General features: G+C 47.5%; 1 protein-coding gene across 2 annotated transcripts in view; it reads left to right on the top strand.

The window, feature by feature from the left end:
• MAP2K4 (mitogen-activated protein kinase kinase 4) overlaps positions 1-18888 on the top strand; it is a 59211-nt gene extending 40323 nt beyond the window's left edge. For both annotated transcript variants that reach the window (XM_030961938.1, XM_030961937.1), the window contains 8 exons: positions 4662-4781; positions 9682-9801; positions 10560-10611; positions 11020-11147; positions 15974-16051; positions 16556-16704; positions 17170-17215; positions 17939-18888. In XM_030961938.1, the coding sequence (XP_030817798.1) occupies positions 4662-4781; positions 9682-9801; positions 10560-10611; positions 11020-11147; positions 15974-16051; positions 16556-16704; positions 17170-17215; positions 17939-18052 (807 nt within the window). In that variant the 3' untranslated portion in view covers positions 18053-18888. The remainder of the gene's footprint in view (positions 1-4661; positions 4782-9681; positions 9802-10559; positions 10612-11019; positions 11148-15973; positions 16052-16555; positions 16705-17169; positions 17216-17938) is intronic.
• Positions 18889-21456: the final 2568 nt, after the last annotated feature.

Below are 21456 nucleotides of genomic sequence, written 5' to 3'. Positions count from 1 at the left end.
AGAACATATTTAAAACAGTCAATCTTTGATGTGTTGGGTGGCTCCTGTGCAGGTCAGGAGCCTAAACACAGCAGTGATGTCCTGAGCATCTGGTGTTCCTGGCAGCGATGTCTGAGCCTCAGGCTCAGGCAGGAGATCTTCGCCTGCTCCTCACCTCTTCTGCCCTGCAGCAGGGAACACCTCAGACATCTGGGGTTCACCATCAGCCGCTTCTCCCAGTTTTGTTTCAACCAGTTCAGCTGGCTGAGAAATACATCACCGAGAGACGACTGGAGTGGTTTGTGCTTTGGTTGGCCTTCAGGCTTCTTATCACTGCCCCATGGAAGCATCTTGCACTTCTTTTTAATTGAATTATTTTTCTGTCAGGAATGGTTACAGCTGGGAGAGTAACCCAGCTGGAGAAGAGGGTGGTTTTGTCCACAGTGTTCAGTTTTCCCCCACCTCAAAAGAAAGCGGTTTTCATCTGTAGGCCAGAATTTTCTTTGTTTTGAATATCCTCAGCCTGGCTGAGGATACAGCCTGGCTACAGCCCTCTGCAGCATTGCCTAGTCCAGCCTCCAGTTACAGTCAGTGTCCTCTACAGTCACTGTTTTCTCTTTAGTTTAACAATATTTGTGACTTGCTCTACTTGTTCTCTAAACTTTTCCTAAGGAAATCAGAAGCATTTTCAAGATCCGTTGGGTAATTGGAAGTGTCAAACCCATGGGCCCATAAAATATCCCTGTTTTTCCTGGGGAAGCCAGTAGGCCATGGAGCTGTTTGTTGTTCTGAGCACAGTGTCTCTTGTACATCATTTTGGTAATCAGGGTTTGTTCTCTCATCCACACCTTCAAACCAGAAGTTTCTGTCTGACTTTCTCAGGTTTCTCCATGGCAGTCTCACAGCTGAAGGAGGTTGCTAAGTATCAAATGCCCCTGAGAGCAGAAATGAAACATTTATTTATACCTCCGTGGTTCCTCCATCTTTCCTGGATGCCTCATAGCCCATAAAGGCCCATCAGAATGATACATTAATATATTTAGCTCCATCCAGGGGCAAATTTCTCTGTTCTTTCCATGTCCATATGACTTCCAAAGAGAAGTCTTGGGATTTTATTGCCAACCCCTTATTATAATTCTTCACACAATTGAGTGACACCTTCAGAATTGTCTGTTTCAGTCATTTGTTTAGGTCTGCTGGCTGAGAGTTGGGCAAACCAGTGTTCCCAGTCCTGCTGTAGGGCAGCTGGGGAGGGAGTGGATGAGTAGGAGCTGGAAAGGAACGGTGAGAGAGAGTTAGAGCCTCATCACAGGAGGTGTGAAGCTGGTTGTGATCTACTTCAGTCACCATTAAATGTGTTTCAGATGGGGAGATAAATATTCCCATCCTCAGCAGTGACTGGGCAAACCCTCTTTTTGCTACTGGTTCGTTGTCCCAAATCCCTGCCATCCCATGGAAGGACACTTCTCCCATGGCACTGCCAGGCACTGCTGTGCTGAGCTTTCAGCTGAGGACACAGGTGAGCCCCATGCTCAGGATTGTCTCACAGCTCAAGGAGTAGAGTTTCAGTTTGGTGTTTACAGCTTCTTTTTTTTTTTCCCCCTTTTTAAGATTTTTTTTTCAACTAGTCACTTCATGCTGCACCTGAGCCTTTCTGTGTGCATATTGGGCTGGATGATGTCTCTTCTGTTTTGGGTCAAGTTTCTGGAATCTGCCTGGTTTTAGGTTTCAGGGTGGCACAATCCACAGCACAGACTGTGCTTTTGCTGTTGGTGCTTCTCAGAGCATGGCTTCTTCTTCCTGGTGTTGGAAGGCTTTGTCCTAACCTGTGTTTGAATAAAAAGGGCTGGAGAATTTCTCCTAAGATGATTTGATACAGTTTAAATTGAAGGCCAACAAGGAATTGTTAAAAAGGAGACTCCATAAGCTTCTACTACAAATCCCCCTTTTTCTATCTGTGTCTTGTTTGGCTGGGGGGTCACTTAGCAGTGACTTTTCAGTGACTGCCAGGAAGGTGACTGAGCTGAGATCTGTAAGGCCTGAGGTGAAGTCAGCCCCTGTCCATCCCTGTCTGAAATGCTGCCCTCAAGCAGCTACCTCACCTTGTGTCTTCCTTCCCTGCCATGTCCCCTGTTCTTGGGGATTGTGTCTGTGGGAGCTGCTGCAGAGCTTTGCACCATGCCTGGGGTTCAGGAAGCAGGCTGTCTCATGGCTCAGGTGCTGTTTGGGTACTGACTGCTGTTGACTCTCCTCTCTCCCCTGTTCTGCTGCTGAACTGGGAGTACTGAGCAGGCTCCCTGGCACACTCAGCTAAGCAAAGCCACCCTGCCCAGGGCTGACCCTGTCTGTGTGCTGTTCTGCATGCTGCTCCTCAGAGTTCTCCTTTCTCTTGACTTTGCCAGTCTCCAGCACTGCTGTGTGAGACCTCCCAGTCTTGTACCACAGCCTTCCTTTCACTCCCTGCAGCAGTATTTGTTGTAGTGTCCGTGTTGGCTTCTCAAGCTGTGCTCTGCCCTGTAGCTGACCCACTGTCTGTGCTCTGGGTGCTCTGCCAGCCCTTTCCTGCTGGGGAGCTCGTGTTTGAGAAGAGGAGTGTTTGGGTTTGGTGTTCTGAAATGCCATTAAAATCACCTCCACCACAGTGTGTATTTCACATTGTTTCCAGTGCTGGAGAAGTGGCAGCAGAGGAGGAATGTCAGAGGTGGGAGGAGATGCTTTCAGGAGAAGACATGGAATTTGAGGAGGATGCTGTGAGGTTTGCTATGACAGAATTGTGCAGGTACAAGGAGAATGCAGAGCAGGGCTGGGACAACTCTCAGATGACCAGGAAAGAGGCTTTTTGGAGACAGACATGGAGTGGGCCCAGAAGGAGAACACAAGTTACAAGGTGGAGAAAAGCTCCTTCTGGTTCCTTACCAGAGGTGACCTTTTCAGTGTGGGTCATGTCTCAGTGAGAGGCTGAGCTATTGGTCGTAGGTCTCACCGTGGTGGCTTTGGCATCCATCACCTTCTGTGGAGGTCAGAGCAGTGGCATTTCCATTGCAGTGCTGCTGGTGTGTCACTTGGAGAGAGACATTTCACTCTGCTTGGCCTTCAGCCTCTGGGGGGATTGCAGAGCTTTGTACAGTGAGGGCACAAGAGCAGGGAGCAGCCAGTGGCTGGCTGAGCTTGTGTGACACAGACCTGAACCAGTGACCTGGAGGTGAAGTGCTTTAGTTCCTTTCCTGGCCCGTTCTTGCTCTGTTGGTGGCACAGAACCCCACGTGCTCAGCACATCATGGATATTATGGGCTGTGGGTGCTGGACAAGTCTCCTGACAGGTCCCCAGGAACTGTAGAATTCACAGGGTGGGAAAAAGGCAATATAAACATATTATTCACTGGTCTAGACCAAACTAGAGGTGCTAGAACATTAAGAACAAATGGTTAAATACCAAAATACCAGGATACTCTACAGGTAAGGAAAACTACAGTGTTGATACTGTCCTTGTTTTGTATGGGTCATCACAAAATAAGTCCTAAAGTACATAAGGGTGCTATATAAATGGCCAGCCTTGAAAGTACCTTCATTCACCTGGCCTGGGCTGGCTGATGTGTGTGGTCCTGATGCCACCAGCAGCTGCCCAAGGGGCCATAGTATTGGTGAAATGGGTGCTAGATCTTGCAGATTTTTTCCACAAGCTTGAATAATTTTTCTTTCTTGGGTAGCCTTGTAGTTTTTGTCCCTATGGATGGTCCTGGCTACCTCTGTTGCTTTGGACTACTTGCCAGATATTTTTTCTTGGTTTTTTTTTTTTTAATGGTTTTTCAACATGAGTCACAGCTTCAGGATCACGATTTCCTCACTTGTGATTCAGAGAAAGTATTAATTAGTGCAAGATGTTAAATATATCTGTAAAATCACATGAAGAACTGTATGGTCATCTCCATCCTTCATTTAACCAGTTTCATGTTTGAAAATGGACAGTTTTCTGTTTTCAAATGTGCATTGTTCTTTCAATCCCAAATGAAACTTTTCATAATATATGGTGTATATACAAAGTATAGTGTGTGTATACATATATATCTCTATATACACACGGGGTATGTGTCAATGTCAACTATCTTTTATACAGTGTTGATGTTCCCTCAGCCAGTACTAGGTAAAGGGTTGTTAGTTTCATGAGAAGAGCTCACAGGACTGCTGCCCATCATTAACATGACCAGAGAAATGTGTTCCCTGGGTTATGTGGCAGTCCCTTCTCCCCAGCCATGGTGGAGGCTGTGGAAGGAACTTTTTTGGCTGCTTAGAAATTTTAAACATCATGTTCCTTGGTTAAATTTCAAATCAGTCTTCAAGCCCCTTCCAGCATGGCTAAGAACTGTGTGGGAATTTGTTTTGAAATGAAAGCCTGGATGTGGTGTTTTGCTGTAGTTTTTAGTGAAATTTGAGCTCTTTAATTTCTTCCTGACATTTCATCTGAAAGTGTTGATGCTTATGTGAGGAGTGAGGGCTTTACAGTCTCATTAAACAGCTTTAAAAGTGTTCAGTTACATTTCTTATTTGAGAGCACAGCTTGATTCTCCAGAGTGTTTTTGAGCATGCTTGGCTTTGGGGTCCTGGTCACTTGTCTCCACCAGCAGGGCTGAGGATGCAGTAATGGCATGGAAGTGATGAAGTCTCTGCCACTCTTCCTCTTTCAGAGAATTCGGTCGACAGTGGATGAGAAGGAGCAGAAGCAGCTTCTGATGGACCTTGATGTGGTGATGAGAAGCAGTGACTGCCCCTACATTGTTCAGTTTTATGGCGCGCTCTTCAGAGAGGTGGGCACCCCAAACTTGCTTCACTTGTAGCACAGTTTGGGTTTTACCTTGTTTTTTTTTCCCTTTGTCATTTCAAACTCATGCTAAGGAGGAGAAAATTGATTTAAGTTCGGTTTCTTGGTTCTCCACTTTCACTCAAAGGTGTTTAGCCAGGAGACCCAGGTGTCTGGGCACTTCTGAGCAAGCATTTGATCCCTTTGCAACAGGAGTTCTGGAGAAGATGAATGTTGAAACCTGACTGCTGCTTCTCCTTCCTCCTGTATCTCCTCTGCAGGCTTGGATTATCCCTGCTCCTGTAATTGCTCTCTTGTTGAAACTGCCACAGTGTAGGGGGACAGACATGGAGCCTTGCCTGTTTTCCATTACTTCAGCACAAATCCAGTCCCTCTCCTGAAGGGAAGGAGGAAAACAGAGACCTCAGGGCTGCAGGTGGTCTTTGGGGATTATCAGGCATGGCAGCCTGTGCAGTCTTGTGGGGTTTTACTGGAAAGCATTTAGAGAGAGGTCAGTGTTGTAGGTAAAACCCAAAACTGTGTCTGAATAATTCCTGCTTCTAGAGAGTCTACCTCTGTAATTTTTGCCAGGTCACTGCTCTGGCTTTAAATCTTATTCTCTAAAATAAGCATAATAATCCTTCCTTTTCCCATGCTCTGCTTTTTCTGATCTTTTTGGACACAGAGCCATTTTGGGCCAGCAGGCATTGTCTATGTTCACCCAGTACAAGCTCCTGCCATGTGTGGAGCCTCAGCTTGGCTGCAAATTTCCAGCTTTGCTGAGATAAAGGTGACAAGGCTGTCAGCTGGTGTGAGGAAAGGTCTGTGGACAAAACAGTGTCTTACCAGATGCAGAGGAGCAACATGCTCAGAGCTGTGCAAGCCTCTCACCTCCTTTCAGCTCTGGACACATGCCAGGGTATAAATGTAAATACATAAACAACATAAAAACTTACTGTAATCAGCACCCAGATGTCAGCTTGGCTGCATTCTTTGTCATGTCCAAAATCTCATCATCCTGCAGCCAGGCAGGGCTCCCATGACTCGTTGCATGCTCTGTCTGAGAAAGGTTTCATTGGCATTGCTCTGGTTGGAGTGAAATCCCCTTTTTCCCCTTCAACATAAGTGGTGTTTGCTTCAGAGATGAAAGCAGCCTTCCCCTCTCCTTGGTCCCTCACTACCTAGGGATGCTCCAAATCACCTTCCTCAGGGGTACCCAGGGTGAGCTGGGAGGCTTCCATAGAGTTTTCTGTCTTGTCTCATTAATTACCTGTTCCATTATTAATATTGGATAATAAAATATCTTAATATTTTAAAGATAGCAAAGTATGACACCAGAGAAGCACAGGAAGGGAAAAAAGGAATTTCATCAGGATATTTGGATCTGTCTGACCCCCCCAATCTGTTTATCAGATCTGTTCTCAAATAACTGTGAAAGATCCAGGTCACTGCTGCACCATCCCCTGAGGTGTAAGAGCTCATGGGACATTGGTAAAGACCAAAACTCTCTCAGGAAATCTGCAGCAAACTATATAAAACAAAGCTCTTTATTCCAGCATTTCAAGGTGAAAAGTAAGGAAATCCTTTTGGGGTTTCCGCTCTCAGCTGGGATTCAGCTATGGATGGAGCAACCCATGAGAAATCTTCTTTGCCTGCTCCTAAAATGTGACAGACTCCATGTGAGCCTCTGTACAGGAGTTTAAGAGGCTGAATAGGCAGCTTGTGCAGTCAGAGGGTTGGCAGGATCCAGCAGCTCCAGGAGAAGCAGCAGGGCAGCTGGCACAAAGGGAAGGCAGGCAGCCTCCCACAACGGGGAGGGTTTCATGTGGAGAGGCAGAGCTAAGCTCTGGGATCCTGACAGTTTGGGAATACTAAACCAAAAATTGGATAAAGTTATGCAAGGTCTTATTTTGTAGCCAGACAAATGTCCCAGCTTGCAGTCAGGGAAGTAGCTGTGAACACAAGTTCCTGTGGCAGCCTCTGTGAATACCAGCAGTTTGATTTGGAAAGGAGGAAATACTACACAAAAAAATTCTGTAGTTGTATTTTCTCTTGCTTGTTCCACATTTTGTGACAGGGAGAGTCTTCTCTGGGTCCTGCATGTCTCTCAGCAGGCAGCACCTGAACCTTCATCACTTGCTGCCTGTTCTTCAGTCAGGAGGGACATTTCTGTCACTGTGTCTGTGCATGTGATGGAATGTGTAACAGTGCAACAAGCACAGATCGATTGCCAGGTACAGGACTTTGCTTCAGCTCATTCTCACCCACTACATGAGATTAAATTGCCTGGTCAATGAAACAAGAACAAAGTTGAAAAAGTAAAAGGCAGTGTTTCAGTCTATGCATGGAATCGGGCTTCAGTGCACCATGGCTGGCTTTTTGTGCTGCCAGCTCATGTCCAATTTTTCATCCACCAGTATCTCCCAGCCCTTCTCCTCAGGGCTGCTCTAAATCCCATGATCACTGTACTGGTGAATGCCCTGAGCCAAGTGCAGGATCTTACACTCACTGAACTTTGTGGGGTTCCCCCGGCCCCAGGAGACCAGCTGGTTTTTCCATGCTGCACCCAGGAGAGCCCAGAGTCCTGCCAATGCACACAGAGCTGTCCACACCAACCATCAGAGATCTGATTGAAGAGGATCTCATGCTCTTGTGTTTCCTCTCAAGGCTGTACTTGATAGATGGGGGAAGAAAAAAAAAAACAAAGTTGGTTGACAGGGGTTCTGCAAACATTTCACTTGAGTCTCTTCTTGTGAGAAGAGAGGAGCTGTGGGCTGAGCCCACTGGGACCCCCAAGACCCCCCTGAACATTGCTGTTTTAAGAGGTTTTTAGGTCTGAGAGAAAAAAAAAGTCTTCTTTTCTTGCCTGTCTGCTACAAGCTTTACAACTGCTCTGGTTTGAAACAGTACTTGTAAAGCTGGGAATGTTTGGGTAGTTACCATGACCACACTAGTGGCTCTTCCAAGTACCTGTTCTGATTGTGTTTCTTTTTAAGAGGGGAAGAGGAAAGAAGCCTGATCTGACTTGGAATCTCGGGAGTGACTCCTACACAGTGCAAGTGTAGTTGAGCCAAGTTTAAACCAATAAGTTCAATACTTGATAAAATTATTCAATGAAAAATTCATTGCAAGTTGCAGAACATGCCTAGGAAGCTGGGTAAATCAGCCCATGGGGAGCTTCTGCTGGCAGGAGAGAGGAGCTGGGATGGATGTGTTGGTAGCACAGTGCTGGGCTGGTGGGAATTGCTGACACAGCCTTGCTCAGTTTGATCTCTTTGCTGTTGCTGCACCTCACACTGTTTTTATGGAAATCCTTGACTGTGCTGCCATTCCTCAGCACATCTGTCCCTGTCCCTTTTTCTTCCTGTTAAAATTCACCAGTTTGCCAACAGATAAAGCTCTCCAAGTCCCAGGAAGAGTTAGGCTGCAGAATTTTGGGTCTTGCACCAGCCTTAAGGATGCTGCATAGTGGAAAAGGCCTGTTATCTTTTCCCATTGATCTTGCTGACATGAATTCATGTAGGGCAGGTAGGTTTTTATCTTACCAGATCAATAAATGCCCTCATTCAGGAGTTCTGTATGGCATCTGCTTCAGGACACCAGTAAACCTTGAGTGCTTTTGATCATAAAAGGGATTTTTTAATGCTTAAAAATTACCATTGGATAGAAATTTGTTGTACTTCTTTGAGGTTTCAGTACCATACCCATCCCAACCTGTGATGCAGAGTGCAGTGAAGCCTTGGTTGTGATGATGGCTCTGCTCAGTGTTGTTCACTTGGTTTGTTTTACTGTCCAAACACTTTTACTGTTGTAACCTGGGCAATGGAAGGCACTCACAGTACAGGTGCAGCTGGACATAAATACAGGGCTGCAGTGGTCAGTGGTATTCTGGCTCTCTGGAACCACTCCAGACCCCCAGAGTCTCAGTACAACAACCCAGGAATATAGCCCTGCCCCAATTTTTTAATAAATCTGACCAAAACATAAGCAGTTTTTGAATGATCCTGTGGCCAGTAGAACGAGTCCATGAGAGAGAGGCTGCTCTCACTACAGACACCTCATGAAGCTCTGCTGGGCTCCCAGTCTCACTTGATTTATGCACATCACTGCCACTGGAGCCACGTTACTTGTCCTGAGCCACTCTCCATTGAATGCAAGTGCTTCATCTTGCACTTGCATACAAAAGAAGAGAAATTTTCTACATGCATTGCCCAATTTCATTTCTGTAGTTGAAATCTGAACAGTTCCTTAGCCAACTTCCTCCATAGCCAACCTGTGGTCTGTAGCAGCCCAGCTTCACCTTTTTCCAGGCCCCCTGAAGTGTGCTGGTCATGCCCTCGTCCTGCTGTGCTGCTCTGGCCTCTTTCACTTGTGATGTCCCTGCTTCCATGTCTGTCACAACACTTACTCCATCTTCTACTTTTTTGGGTGCAATGAGAGTTTTCTGGGCTCCGGCTTGTAGCAGCCCTTGAGTGGATGACATCAGCTCCTGCTCTGCCTTGAACTGATGTGAAAAGCTGGTGCCAAATGAGCAGTGTAAGCTGGAGCTGCCCAAAGTCTTCATCCTCAGCCACACAGCCCTTCCTAGGAAAGCAGCTCCCCTCTTCTGGCTGTTCCACTGTGCCTGCAGCCTTCTGGAGAGCAAAACACTCTGTGAGGCTTGGATTCAGCTGGGTTCAAGCATCAAAACTGTAATGTCAGCTGTGAGCTGGGCAGGTAAATGCCTCTGCTGTGAATGGGAGCAAGCTTTTCATTGCTAAAACTAATCAAGCTGAGTTCCATCCTTTCTATAGAGTACATGTTGCTGATTATGTATTTCATAGGATTCAGTGGATCTCTGTATGCTCTCTGGATTTGTATTTCTCATTTTTACCTCAACAGTAACACACATTGTTTTCTCTTTCCAGGGTGACTGTTGGATCTGTATGGAGCTCATGTCTACCTCGTTTGATAAGTTTTACAAATATGTATATAGTGTATTAGATGATGTTATTCCAGAAGAAATCTTAGGCAAAATCACTTTAGCTGTGAGTATTTTGTTAAACCTCTTTGTTGAAGATAATTGTTAAGTTCAGATCCTTGTTCAGATCCCACTCCATGTGGAAAAGCTGGTTGGTCTGTGGAGCAGAATGCTGCTGCTGCTGTTTGCTCCACGCTGGGAATGGTTCTTCAGGGTGCTCATGACTTTTCCACAGTATGTTGCATGGTGTAAACAGAGCTCCTGGGGTCAGTAATCAGTTCATAAACAGACCCCAGGACCATCTTCCTGCTCTGTGTGCTTGAATGTGAGCACCAGCAGCACAGGCACCAGCCCAGACCAGAGAGGCTTCTGGAAGTCTTGTGCAAAGGCTCCCAAAAGCACTGGAGAACCTGACTGATGTTTGTGATATAACCTGGAATTTCTGGTCTAATGAAAAGTCAGGTAATTGAAACAGTTGTGACCTGCTGAAGAAAATACAGCACAGGGCTTGAAATAAGTGATTGCTGAGGATAATTAACATCAGAGATTGTTCTGGCTCCACCTCTGGCTCCCCTCTCCCAGAGTGGGATCTTTGCAGGTCGCAGGGGATGGGATGTGTGTTCACTTAAACCCATACTCTCCCTTATATCACCTTCTCTTTGCGGAAAAGGTTCAGAGAAAAATGCTTCTATTACATGGCATATTACAGCATTGATATCTCAATGTATTAAATACTTTTTACTCCTGTTCTTGGAGTTCCAAAAATGCAATAGTCACAGGACTCTTACAACATCTGCTTATTTTTCATCTATTTTTCTTTCCTAGACTGTGAAAGCACTAAACCACTTAAAAGAAAACTTGAAAATCATTCACAGAGGTGAGTTCTTCGTGTCTTTTTTTAACTTCACATCTTTTTCTTCTTGTCTGTTAAAATAATTGCAAGAATTGTTAGTGGCCTTTGGTTCACCGCAAGTGTAAGCGCAGCACCTGTACCGCCGCAAGTGTGAGTGCAGGTTTTGAACAAGTGTCCCAGTGCCTGTCCTGTTGCCCCTTCATGTGCTTTTTCCATGTAGATGTGATTTCAGGGTGGCTGGACATCTGCTGCTGGCTTTGGGCACATGGCACCTCCAGGGCTGGCTCCATCCCCTGGTGCTCCCATGCAGGATCCAGCCCCAAGGGTGACGGCGACGGCGCGGCACTGCCACCCTCCATCCCCTGCAGCTGCTCTTCTTGAAATCAAAACCTCCAGCTGTGACTCACTGCTTTAAATTTCTTCCCCCTGCAGACATCAAACCTTCCAATATTCTTCTGGACAGAAATGGGAATATTAAACTCTGTGACTTTGGCATTAGCGGACAGCTCGTGGACTCCATTGCCAAAACGCGGGATGCAGGGTGCCGGCCGTACATGGCGGTGAGTGGGGTGGGCTCTGGGGGATCCCACCCTGTAGGAGTGACAGAAATGAGACATCTCTGAAGCCAGGGCTTGGAAGTTGTGGTTTATTGCAAAGGGCCAAGTGCAGGGCCCTGCTGGGAGCTGCCAGCCACAGCTTGGACAAGTAACGAGAGTGGTAAAGAGAGAGAGGGCAAGAGCGTGGTGAAGAGGATGAGAGAGCGAGGTTCCCTTTACAATACCATAAATCTTCCTCTGTGTTGAATATTCTAATTCTCACTAACCAGTCTAATACAAGATACAAATCCTATAGCATTTACATACAGCCTGTAAGAATCATTACATTACCATACTGTGTTACCCTAAAAAACCCTAAAAACTACTCTTTGGACCCTTTCTGCTAAGCCTAAAAACTACTGTTTGTAAACCCTAAAAACTACTCTTTGGAGTAGTTTGAAACCCTAAAAACTCCTCTTTGGACCTCTTCTGCCAAGTTAGCAGGGTCTGCTCTGATCCTTGGGCCTGTCTGCAAGCAGAGGGTTTTGTTTCATCAAAAGGGGATTACCTTCAGTCCAGCCAAACCATTGTTTTCCAGTTGTTCAGTAGCTGAGGGATCTCAAAGCTTGCTTTCATTTCAATCTCACTTATAGTTTCCATATTCTCAAAATCTTTTGCCAGGCAATCACATTTAAAGGCTTTCCTGTTTCATCTTCCCCAACACACCCTCCCTGTGATCAGCCTGTGGGATGAACACCCCTTTCCTGGATGAAACTGAGCTCTGGATTGAGCTCTGCAGTGGCAGTGTCATCCAGGCTGTGGCAAAATGTCCCAGTTTCTGGGTTTTGCTGGGTTCCTCTGCTGCTGCCAGGGCTGTGGTGCTGCAGTGGAGAGGAGCTCTGTGCCTTCCAGCAGCTCCAAAACACCATTGCCCAGGGGATCAGGGCTGTCAGAGTGTGGGTTTGTCTTGGTCTGCAAGAAATCCATTTGCTCTGGTAAGATTATGTCCCAGGAGTTATTGCAGAGCAGAATTACAGTGATTTTTGTAAACCGCTTTAATTCCAAAGTGTGCCAGAACTTCATTCCAGGAGAATGTGATTCTGGAGAGCAGCAGTAGCAGAGCAGCTGTGTGGAAATCGCTGGGGCTGAGTTGTGGCTCCTGGGAGTCTGTCCTGCTTGTTTGCTGCCCTCCCTCTCCCAGAGTGAAAAGCTGTAGTGGTGATTTTGGAAGCTGTCTGAGGGTTTTAAACACTTCAGTGCTTCAGGGTGCTTTGAAAACGCATCTCTGTTCTCACATGAGCCAAGGGCACATTGTGCAGGGAGCTGTGCCTGCTGCTGTTCATATAACTTTAATTTTAGTGCCTGTCTTTAATTTTTGTTACATATTTATGGCTCTGTATGCTGAAAAATACTGTTTTCTTTTTTATCTACCACCAAGTAAAAAAAAGGAAAATATCTCTCTTCCAAGGCCATGGCTCTCAGATGGCTTTTCTCTGACTGTGCTGTCCAAGGCAAAACCTGTCTGCCCTGACTCTGATCTTTCTTTGAGCCATGGGTGGGTGGCCAGTTCAGCTCAGGCTGTTGCTGTAGTTATGCCATGACAGTTCCTGAGATGACTGTAATGACAGTTAATGAGATGACTGAGATGTCTGTCTATAGCTGCAGTGCTCCCTTTCTTTCCCCTGGGTGAGTGCTTCCATAGCCCTTTGGTTTTCCTTTCTCCTGTGTGTCTGCATGCACTCAGATTTGTGCAGCTCCATCAGCAGCTCCAGACTTGGGTGGACTTTTAAGTGAGCAGAAGTGTTGCACTTCAGTTTGTGTTTTTCAGAGCCTTGGCAGGGCACAGGTTTTGTGGGGCAGCCAGCAGCTGGCAAGTGATGTGGGAAATGATTGGCCTCTTCCCTGCTGCTCTGCAGCCTCAGGGACTCCTTTCCAAGCACATGAACATTTCCACGTACCAGGGAGCCTGGGAAATGGGGAGGTGTCCCCAGTGGGCAGGCACATCTGCCAAGCCAGCAGAGGCTGATGGCTGAAGGGATGCTGTGATCAAATTGGATATACCTGGGAAGGAGTCAGGCTGCCACACTCCTTTCAAAAGGAAAATAGTAATTTTTTAGTGTAAAACAGGCCAAGAGTAGTAGCTGTGTTCAGCCAGGGAGGCTCTCCTTAGGGCTGCTGGATGACAGTGTCTGATTTTGCAAGGCTCACCCCTGAAGGAGCCTGGTCCCCAGGGAGCTGTTGGTAACAATGACCCTGGATGTCAGCCAGTCTGGCTGTGAGTGCTCTGAGGAGGCAGCAGGAGCCATGTCCAGCTGCCAAGCAAGTGCTGTGGGCTTGAACCAAAATTGTTGGAGCTGTCAGAGCGAGCGGCGCCTCAGCCTTGGAGCTGTGGTGCTGAGGGGTTGTTTTGCTTTTGGCTTTCAGCTCCCCTGCAATTGTTACAGTGGGCAAAGGCCTCTGAGTGTGGGTACCTCGTGTTCTCTGGAGGAAAGAGAGGCAGGACCGAGTTCCCAGGCAGTCTCTGGCCCCTGGAGCAGCCTGGGCTGTTCTGAGCCCTCCTCACCCCTGCCCCGTGCTGGTGCCAGCTCTGGGGTTTGCTCCAGGTGAGGTTGCACAGCCTGCACCCAGCAGTGGGTGCTCCTGGCCAGCCCTGCATCCTCCCTGTGCTCCTTGCCTTGCCCCTGGCTGTGGGGATGCTGCTGGGAGTGAGCTCTGTGTGACATTTCTGCTTTTTGCCTTCTGAGTGCCCCAGTGAACCCAGTGCCCATGTCAGAGAGGAAGGGTGAGACTGGAAGGGCTTGGTTTGGGCAGGGCTGGAGGGGCAGACCCAGCCATTGTGGGGATGGATGTCCTGCCCTGCTCCTTCCAGACAGCAGTGGAGTGTGATGGTGTCACCTCCATCCTTGGTCACTCAGGTGCTTTTCCCAGGCCAGATTGGAGCTTCTGGCTGCAAACTGTGGCTTCTCACTTCTCCCTGGTGAAGATGGACATTTGGTGCTGGCAATGCTGTCAGGGCCAGCTGGATGTCTTGTGTTCAGGTGGCCCAGGCAAAGATCAGGCCAGGTATGGTTGCTTGTACAGCTGGGGTTTGGAATACAGGGAGGATCTGTGGTGCCCACTGCTCATTTTTCAGTCAAGATGCTGATGCTCAGGTGAACACTGAACTGGAGAAGGCCCATGGCAGCTTGTACCCTTCTGTGATGCATCCATCCCCTGTCTCCTCACCCCATCAGCACATCCAGAGATGGGTCTCCACCTCAGGCATTTCCTTTCCTGCTTGCACTTGGCATCAGAAGGACACCTGGCCTGAGCCAGGCTTTGTCTGCAGCCCTCCAGGTCCCCAGAGTGTGACATGGTGACTCTTCCTTCCTTGGTGTTAATTGCTCCCATGTGACCTACATGGAAAATTCTCGGCATTCTTCCTACTCTGTATTTAGATGGGATTTATTTTGGGTCTGTCCTGCTTTCCCTTTAACTGTGCCACCATGGTCTAGGGCCAAACCCGTGTTGCTCTGTTTGCTCACAGGAGCAGGGTGCCCCTCTTGGGTGCCTGGGACAAGCAGCTGTGTCTCACCAGTGCCACCCATCCCACCAGTCCTTCAGGGCAGTTTGGCTGCTGCCATGCAGTCCCATCCTTCATCTGCAGCCTGGCAGCTTGCTCTGCTGTGACACATCCCTGGGGGTCACAGCACTGGCCAGGCCAGCATCCCCAGCATTTGATGTGTTCTGAGCTGGTCCATCCCTGGTGGCAGCTCCAGACACCATGGTGTGTCCCCAGGAGGGTTCAGGGCTGGGCCACCTGCTGCTGCACTTCTCAGCTGTGTCTGCCATGAAATTGTATTAAAATGTAGCTTACAAAGCAACCAGGGCTTTCAGAGTATTTTCTGTACCCCGTAATTTAGGATTTATTGCTGTGCAGGTATCTTTATTATTGTCGTAGTCAGAACTGAATGAGAGCCTGTTTCTTTTGACATGTTAATTATTATATTTTTAACTAAAGAAGGCAGACTGAGGTTTCCTATAAAGATGACATGCAAGGCATAAAGATGTTTTTTGCTGGCTCAGCTCTCTGGATAACTTGCCCTTAAGTGTGAATCACCCATGTCTGGCTCAATATTGCTTTCTATGAAAGACATTTTGCATGTCCTAAAGTCTTGTAGCATCATACTTGCCTTCAAGGGATGACTAAAACCTTGTTCAGAGGAGGTTTTCTTGAAGCACATTATAATAGTGTGCTTAGTGTATATATATAATATATATATATATATATAAGTTTTATATATATATATATTATATATATATACTAAGCACACTATTATAATGTGTGTATAATAAATATATAATTTATATAATAAATTATATAAATTTTTATTTATATAAATAAAATAGTTATAATAGTTTTTAATAGTTTCTTAGTAGCTGATTGGGGAGAAGAGTTCTGGTAGATGCTGCTGAGCCTCACTCCCCAGGGTGGGGGTGAGATGTTGATTCCAGTTCTTATCATCCCTTGGGTGTCAAAACAGAGAAAGTGAGACTTGGTGCTAAAGACATCCCAAAGCTGAACAAAACTAAATAAATAAAACAGTCACAGTCATTCAAGGTGTTTGTGCAAAAGGAAAAAAAACCCCAAGCATTGGACTGTGATAAGTTGCCATTTCTGATCACCTTTTACACGACACCTCCATAAAATCAGTGTTTTAAGTGATTCCTTGAGATGTTTCTCTGCTGGGGTTGGATGGCTGCCCTGGCCACAGGTTTTGCTTGGGGCTGTGCCAGGCTCAGGGCTCTCTCTAGCTTTGCAGATGCTCCCTGCATGGCCCAGAGCCTGACAGTCCCCGTTGCCGTTTCAGCCGGAGCGGATAGATCCCAGCGCCTCGCGGCAAGGCTACGACGTGCGCTCCGACGTCTGGAGCTTGGGCATCACACTGGTGAGTGGGCACTGCTCTGTGCCAGGGCAGCACAGCCCTGCTCCTTCCTGGGCTCTGCTCCCAGCGGGCTCTCCCTGCCTCAGGGACAGCCTGGGGGCTTCCCATGTCCATGGTTATCCCGAGCCCCCGCGGCTGTGTGTGGATGTGAGCAGGGAGGAGGTGTGTTGAGTGTGCAGGGTCCCCAGGATGAGGAGGAAATGAGTGAATCTGACTCCATGTTCTTAGAAAGCTAACGATATTGTTAGTTATATTATATTAATTATATTATATCAGATCATATTGTATATTATATATCATATCATATATATCATATCATATCTTATATTATACCATATTATATTACATCACATCACATCACACCACATCATACCACATTGGAATAGGATGAAAAATCTCATCTCAATCTTCCTTCTGGGGGGGTTCAAGTTTGCTGCAGACATTTTTTTTCCCTGACTGAGCTTCCCTGGTATAAACCTGCCTGGTTCTGCTCCTGTCTCCCTGCAGTACGAGCTGGCCACGGGGCGATTCCCCTACCCCAAGTGGAACAGTGTGTTTGACCAGTTGACACAAGTAGTGAAAGGAGACCCACCACAGCTGAGTAACTCAGAGGAAAGGGAGTTTTCCCCAAGCTTCATCAACTTCGTCAACTTGTGGTGAGTGTGTGCTGCTGCAGGCACTGGGGGTTGGCTCCTTTTGCTGGCTGGTATTTGGCAAGGGTCGTGTGTCCAGCACTTCCCTGGCTTCTTTTCACATTCCTGCACCAGCATAAGGGGGAGGACCTCTCACATTTTAGTAGTTTGGATTTGTGTGGGTTGGGACTGAAGGGCAGACCCTGGAAACTGCTCTTCAGGAAAGGAATTAGGAGAAGAGCTCTGAGAGGCTGTGCTAGAGAGAGGAGACATGGTAAGGAGGGAAGTTTGTGTCAGCCCCAGCCCCTGCCTGCACAGCTGGGATGGTGTTACTCCTGTGGTCACTCACAGTGCCAGGATGGGTTTTCCAGAAAACCAAAGGTGGTGTGTCCCCTCTGACAGCATCATGTCCTGTAAAAGTTTATATTTGATGTCTGTAACGTTTTCCCTGATCCCATGTTCTCCTAATTATCTTTATGCTTTCTTTAGCCTTACAAAGGACGAGTCCAAAAGGCCAAAGTACAAAGAGCTTCTGGTGAGTTCTCAGTGCTGCATCTTTCAGTGTCTCCAACACACAGCTCACAGGGGGCTGGGCTCAGGCAGAAGTGAGATCTGGAGTTGGGCAGCAGCAGGGCCTGTCTGTGGGGGGTGCTAAAGGAGAGAGAGAGCAGCAATGCTTTTGGCTTGGATCACATGTGGCAACTTCAAGGAGCTCTGGACACCTGGAGGGCGCCCATTGGAGGCTGTGGTTCCACAATCAGCCCTGGGGTTTCACATCACCTGATTTGAAAGGGATTTGCCTGATGTCCTGGCCCAGAACCTCCCTGATGTTATGTCCCAGCTCTCTGACCTGGCTCTGGGCAGTGCTGCCTGCTGGGCAGAGCACAGGGTGGAGGCTCAGGAGAGCAGAGCTCGGGTTTGACCTCTGCAAGCCACTCCCTGTCACCCCTGTCACTGTCCCCACTGTGACAATGCTGATGAAACCTCTCCTGAAGGATTTCAGGAAATGCCAGTGCTGCAGAGGAGCTGCTGATCCTGCACCCTCACTGCCTCCTGCCTGGCAGCTCCTGAGCTCTGGAGTCCTGTCCTGCCTCAGAAACCTCCCATGATAAAGACATGGATCTACCAGGCTGTGTCCTGGTGCCCTACAGCCACCACAAAGCATGTTCTAGCACCAAATTCCCCTGCTCAGTTTTTTATCTGAGGGCACGTGCCAGGAGGGTGACCATAACTTTGTTGTTTTTTTATCTGCTTCCAGAAACATCCCTTCATCCTGATGTATGAGGAACGCACAGTGGATGTTGCATGCTATGTTTGTAAAATCCTGGATCAAATGCCAGCAACTCCCAGCTCTCCAATGTACGTGGATTGATACTGCTGCTACATCAAACTCTAGAAAAAGGGCTGAGAGAAAACAAGCTGTAAAGAATTTTCATCACATATTGCAGTGTTTTTAATGCTCGCCCAGACACCATGTGCAATAATATTGGTGTTATTTCCATCCTGTCTGTATACTGTTGTCACATATAAAGTGCATCCCTGTAATACCTGATCACACAGTGTTAGTGTTGGTCACAGAGAGACCTCATCTTGCTCTTTTGTGGACATATTCATGAAATGTGGAAATAAGTACATATATTTGTTGACTGTGATTGGATAGCACCTAAAATTCATTTCTAGACTCAAAACTTGGAGACTCCTCAGCAGCTACTGGAAAGATTTTTCTCTCAAACTCTTCCGATTGTTGTTTCAAGTAATAATAAAAAGCAAACAAACAAAAATTAGGCGTTGTCTGTCTGAACATTAAGAGACTTTGCCTGGAGGGAGAAGAACTTGCTTAACCAACGAGATGCTTTGCCTTCTGGAGCTGGAAAGGCAAAGGAGAATTTTATTCTTCACAAAGTGCAATAGATTTACTGCTATGAAATTCTGTTGCTTTACAGTCACAGTGTACTTTCTGGGGACAGTGTGCTCAGCTGAACTTCCTGTTAAAGAGAGATCATGTTAAATATAGTGAATATGTCTTTACCAAAAATATGTTGCGTTGAAAGAGGCTAACATTAAACTATTGAGATGGGACATAATGTATTCTTCCTCCTTTTACCAAGCCAGCCACTCTTCACTCTTAACTAGGTGTCCTGTAAATTGTTACCTGGTAAGATAAGACCTTTGACCTGAAGAATTATTAAACTACTTGATTGAATTTAACCTGCTTGTTGACCTGGTTTATAGTGCACAGTGCTCACCCCCCACTGGCTTTGCTTTGCCTTCACCCAGAGCCATCCACAGAGGCTGCAGCTGCTTGAGTGGGCCACCAGCTGATGGCTGTGACTCCTGGCCAGTGTTTCTCGTGGCCCTGCTGTCCCCAGCCCTGCTGCTTGCACCTGTGGCACGGCCCAGCCTTCCCAGCCCATGTCCTGAGCTCCTGAGTCCCACTCCAAACCTGAGCTCATCTCCTTGCTGCTGCAGGCGGGATGGAGGGGTGCCCACCACACCCTGCTGAGCTTGCTGGAGACACTTCACCTGGAGACTGAACCTCCTTGGGACCTCCACAGCTCCTGCTGCTGCACCCTGAGCAAGCCTCTCTGAGGTTGTGGGGTGCACAAGGAGATGAGGTGGAGGTGAAGGAGCATCCAACTCCTCTCAGCTGGCCCAGCAAGGCCAGGCAAGCTGTTGTCTTGTGGTCCATTGCCAGGCAAGCTGTCATCTTCTGGTCCATTCCTAAGTGAAACAGCACATCAGGCTTTTCTGTTTGCTTAATTGACATATTTTTCAAAGATTAATTTTTCCCCAGAACTTTTTTTCCCCCCAAATACTGCAGTTTTCAGGTGTTTAGTAGCACGCCAGGGATGAAATGGGGGCTGCAGGGTCTCTGCTTTCCGTTCTGAGCTGATTTAGGTGCTTGGTAGGACTTGTGATCAATGTTAGAGCAGCCTCCCATCAGAGCTCAGCAGCAAGCCTGGACACAGAGGGAATGAAAACACCGTGGTGCTGGCAGGATCCCCAAGGAAGGGCTCCCCACATCCAACCAAAGCCACCATGCACAAAGCAGCCCGAGGCTGAGTGAAGACCAAGCAGCACAGCCCAGCTGGGAAGGAGAGCTGAGGCCCTGGACACAGGCTGCTGTCTGTCTGTCTGTCTGTCTGTCTGTCTGCCACGGAGGTGACACGTCCTGGGGCTCCTGCTGGCACTGTGGGCTCCCTTGGCCCTGCCCTTCCTGGATTGTTCTTCTCGGGCTGCTCCTCAGGCAAGGCAGAGGTTTCTGCACTCCCTGCTCCCTGTGGACAGCTCTGGTGCCTCCTGCACAGAGATCAGTCAGACCATGCCTGTCTAAAGCAGCCATTGTGTCCCCTCCCCAGAGCCTTTCTCAGGCAAATCCCCGTGGAGCTGTGATTCCTCTCTCCAGCCTTCAGCCCCTGGAGTGGGACTGCAGGTGCTCCAGGTGCCCAGGGCTGCTGGCTGTGGGGATGAAGAGACCCAGAGCCAGCAAGGGCAGCCACAGGTGGGGCTGCACCCTCCCTCTGGTGTCAAAGTCTGACTCCTCCTGGCAGCAGGGAACCCAAAAACCTCTCAGAGGGGCAGCACTGAGATGGAACCTCCCCAAACACACAGGACTGCCTCGCTCTGCCCTGTTGGGATGGCTGGGTCTGTGCTCTGGTGCTGTCCCATGTCCAGCCCAGGACCAGCTTGCTGGGAATGGAAATGCAAAGCTTGGAGCTGCCAGTGACAGGAGGGAGGTGCTGCTGCCTGGGTGGCTGTACAGGACAGGTTTAGCCTATTCAACACAGATTCTTATAAATTATTAAGGGTGCACCATTTATTGCAATGTATCTATTAAAGAAAAACAAAAAAGAAAAAAAAGGTGTATAGTGTTCAGAAGCTGTGAAAATAGTGTAAGAACTGTACATTGTGAATTCTGGTTATTATTTTTTTTTTCTTGTACCATAGAAAAAATGTATAAAAATATCAAAAAGCTGATGTGCAGGGATGTTGCCTTATTGTCTGTAAAATGAAGCTCAGGAACATAAACTGCTTCAAAGAGCTTCCGAATATTTTATCCGGTCTCCTGGTTTGACTTCCTCCTCTATTTAAGCTATTCTACATGGATCAGAGTGTTTATGTAATAGTTCTATCCTTTTGCCTGCAGGTCAGTTGTAATAAAACTAAGATGCGACTGTGACCTTGTTATTTTCATTTTGTAAGGTCAGACGTGAAGGGGAAGGTTCACTAAGAGCTGTGGAACGCCTCCCTTCCAGGCCTGGCCTCCAGGTGGAAGAGGAAAGCAACCTTCAAATCTTCTTGTGCCAAATGAAGGAGGTGAAGGGAGCTCTGGATGTATTTTGTGTCTCTGGAATTCTGCTGGGCAGCGTTTGGGCACCTCTCAGGCGAGCGGTGTTTGCAGCACAGGGAGGTCCTGGTGGCTCAGGACACCTTGTCCCTGTCAGGAGGGCAGGGGGCTGTCACTGTAGGACATGAAAGAACACAAGTGCACACTGCTGCTCTCAAGGTGAAGAAAAAGGGAAGTTTATTTTCTGACTCCAACATTTCTAGTTTTCCTAAAGTGACAGTGGATTGGAGGGTGACAGTGCCACCTCTCCAATGGCACTGGTCAAACTAACAGTCTGTCAACTTTCTCCTCTTCTATAAAAGAATGCAAAACAATGAGTTATGCAGAGAAAGCATGTGAGAAAGTTCACTATAAGAATGTCAACATCAGAAGGCTTAGAAAATCTTAAAAAAACAGGGTGACAGGGGGCTGTGCCCACCCTCCAGGGA

The sequence above is a fragment of the Camarhynchus parvulus genome, chromosome 18, assembly GCF_901933205.1.
Source record: "Camarhynchus parvulus chromosome 18, STF_HiC, whole genome shotgun sequence".
In the NCBI taxonomy this organism is placed as follows: domain Eukaryota; kingdom Metazoa; phylum Chordata; class Aves; order Passeriformes; family Thraupidae; genus Camarhynchus; species Camarhynchus parvulus.
The sequence above is the reverse complement of the archived record's forward strand: the minus strand, read 5'-3'. Positions and strand labels throughout refer to the sequence as shown.